The sequence below is a fragment of the Apium graveolens genome, chromosome 6 (genome assembly GCF_009905375.1).
Source record: "Apium graveolens cultivar Ventura chromosome 6, ASM990537v1, whole genome shotgun sequence".
NCBI lineage: Eukaryota > Viridiplantae > Streptophyta > Magnoliopsida > Apiales > Apiaceae > Apium > Apium graveolens.
Genome location: NC_133652.1, coordinates 236,704,724 through 236,707,565, shown reverse-complemented (window position 1 = coordinate 236,707,565; position 2,842 = coordinate 236,704,724). Strand labels below are relative to the sequence as shown.

The 2,842-nt window shown below is 46.8% G+C and overlaps 1 protein-coding gene across 1 annotated transcript; it reads right to left on the bottom strand.

Annotated features, from left to right (window-relative positions):
- Positions 1 to 242: 242 nt before the first annotated feature.
- LOC141665792 (uncharacterized) lies at positions 243 to 1,313 on the bottom strand. Its single transcript, XM_074471774.1, has 3 exons — positions 1,062 to 1,313; positions 561 to 779; positions 243 to 497 (listed from the first exon to the last, which is right to left on the bottom strand). The coding sequence occupies exons 1-3, from the start codon at positions 1,311 to 1,313 to the stop codon at positions 243 to 245; spliced, it is 726 nt and encodes a 241-aa protein (XP_074327875.1).
- Positions 1,314 to 2,842: the final 1,529 nt, after the last annotated feature.

Below are 2,842 nucleotides of genomic sequence, written 5' to 3'. Positions count from 1 at the left end.
ACATGTTTAATTATCAAATTGGATAAGGGCGGCGGCCGAATGGTTTATCTTTTTCGGGATCACCCTCAGATAATACTCGGACGGCCGCGGCATGTGCAAATAAAGAAATGTGACAGAATATGCTTCTTTATTTAGCCGAATTGTTTACATTTTTCGAATAGAATTCAAATACAAACTTTTAAAGAAATTTCTTACTGATAAAATTTTCGAAGGCGACTAGCATGCCAAGTGTTTTTGATTGCCTAACCGGACAACGTTTCAAGCTTGTACGTTCCCGGGTGAATGACCTCGATCACCTTATAAGGCCCTTCCCAGTTGGGCTGAAGCTTTCCTTGTTTGGCTGGCATAGATGCGGCCAACTCCCTTAGGACTAGGTCTCCGAATCCGAAAGACCTTTTCTTCACGTTGGAGTCATAATGTTGTGCCATTTGTAGTAAATACCTCATGTTTCTTTGATGTTCAGCTTCTCTTTCTTCCTCCAGTAAATCTACATTCGCCTTCAACCCGAAGATATTATTTTCCACATTGTAGGTTTCGGTTCGTTACGATTCCAAGCCCACTTCGACAGGAACTAGGGCCTCGGTTCCATAGGCCATTCTAAAAGGAGTGTCTCCCGTTGATGTCCTAGGGGTGGTTCGGCAGGCCCATAAGATCCAAGGGAGTTCTTCCGCCCATCTTCCTTTGGCCTCGCCCAGCCTCTTTTTTATTCCTCGGAATATCACTTTGTTTGCCGCCTCGATTGCCCCATTTCCTTGCGGGTGGTCAAATGAGCTAAATTTCTGTTCAATTCCGAAATGGTGCAGAAACTTGCGGAATTTGTTTCCAATAAACTAAGTTCCATTATCTGAGATGCATGTTTTTAGAATTCCAAATCGGAGAATGATTAGTTCCCAGAAGAACTTTTCCGCGGCTTCTTCGGTTATTGATGACAGAGGACGGGCTTCGACCCATTTGGTCATGTAGTCGATGGCGATTATGCAGTACTTCGCTTGCTTCGTGCTAGTGGGCAGTATGCCAACTATGTCCACGGCCTATACGGCGAATGGAATAAGGCTTAGTACAGAGGTCATTTCTTCTGGGGGCTGTTTCGGGATGGTGGCGAACAGCTGGTACTGTACACACCTTTTTGCATAGTCGCTGGTGTCGGCCCTCATAGTGGGCCAGAAGAATCCCTGTCGGAGAATTTTAAAGGCGAGCGACCGACCGGCCAGGTGCTCGCCGCAAATTCCTTCGTGCACTGCCTCCAGAGCCTGTTGATGTTCTTCGTTGTTCAAATAGCGTAGAAGGGGTTGACTGACTGATCGGCGATACATCCGCCCATTGATTACTGTGTAGTTCGATGCTCTGTATTTAATTTTCAGCGCCTCCTTTCGGTCGGGTAGTAGAATGCCTTTCTCCATAAAGTTCCTGAGGGGGTCATCCAGTCGCTCCCCTGGTGGATTTCAAGACATTCTTTCTTTTCGATCGAAGGCGTCTTGGCTTCGGTGAGGTAAATAGAACCAGTTAAGTTCTGTGTCTCGAACGAAGCTAGCCTGGAAAGGGCATCTGCCCTAAAATTGTTCTCTCTGCCAATTTGACTTAGTTCAAAGGTTTCAAATAATAAAGAAGCATCATGTACCTTGGCAACATAGGCTTTCGTTCGGGGATCTCTTTGCTCATATTCCCCTGTGAAGTGTTTCACGACCAACATGGAGTCGCTGAAAGCCCTTAGGTTTTTTGCCTCAAGGCTTCGGGCCAGCTTCATCCCTGCGAGGAGGGCCTCATATTCGGCCTCATTATTTGTCAAAGGGAAGTCGAACCTTATGGCTTGGCATATCTCAAATCCTTCGGGGCTGGAGAGGATCAAGCCGGCCCCACACTTTTTTCCAGCTACCGACCAATCTACAAAAAGCTTCCACTTTCTTGGGATCCGGATTAATTGTTCATCAGGTGAACGATCCTTCGGGCCCGAGAATGTGCATTCAACCATGAAGTCGGCCAAAGCCTGGGCCTTAATTGCCGTTCGGGTAACATATTCGAGATCAAATTCCCGGAGTTCGATGGACCATGCTACGACTCTCCCAGAGGCTTCGGGCCTAGTCAAAATCTTCTTCAGAGGTTGGCTGGTGACAACTTGGACCGTCCAGCCTTGGAAATAATGCCACAATTTTTGGGAGGCCATAACCAACCCATATGCGAATTTTTCGGCATTGAGGTACCTTGTCTCTGCGTCCTTGAGGACATGGGACACGTAGAATACATGATGTTGATTACCTTCATAGTTTTTCACAAGGAGGGCCCCCAGAGTTCTGTCGGACACAACTAGATAAAGCTGAAGAGTTTCCTTCGGATCGAGCCTCATCAAGAGTGGTGCCTTTGTCAAATATTCTTTTAATTCTTCGAACGCCCTTTGGCATTCGGGCCCCCACTCAAAATTCTTTGACCCTTTGAGCACGGCGAAGAAGGAAAGTGCTTTCTCGGCTGACTGGGAAATGAAACGCCGAAGAGCGGCGAGCCGGCCTGTCAATTTCTGTATATCTCTAATGCATTTGGGAGGTTCCATATTGATAACTGCTTCAATCTTCTCTGGGTTCGCCTCTATTCCCCGGGCGCTGACCATGTACCCGAGAAACTTTCCACTAGAGACTCTGAAGGTACATTTGTTCGGATTGATCCTCATGTTGTTCTTTCAGAGCGTTTCGAAGCATTCCTTTAAGTCTTCGGCATGATCTCGGAATAGTGATTTTACTATCATATCATCCACGTATGCTTCCATGTTCCTCCCGATCTGCTCTTTAAAGACCTTGTTCACCATTCGCTGGAATGTGGCTCCAGCATTCTTCAGTCCGAAGGGCATTTTAAT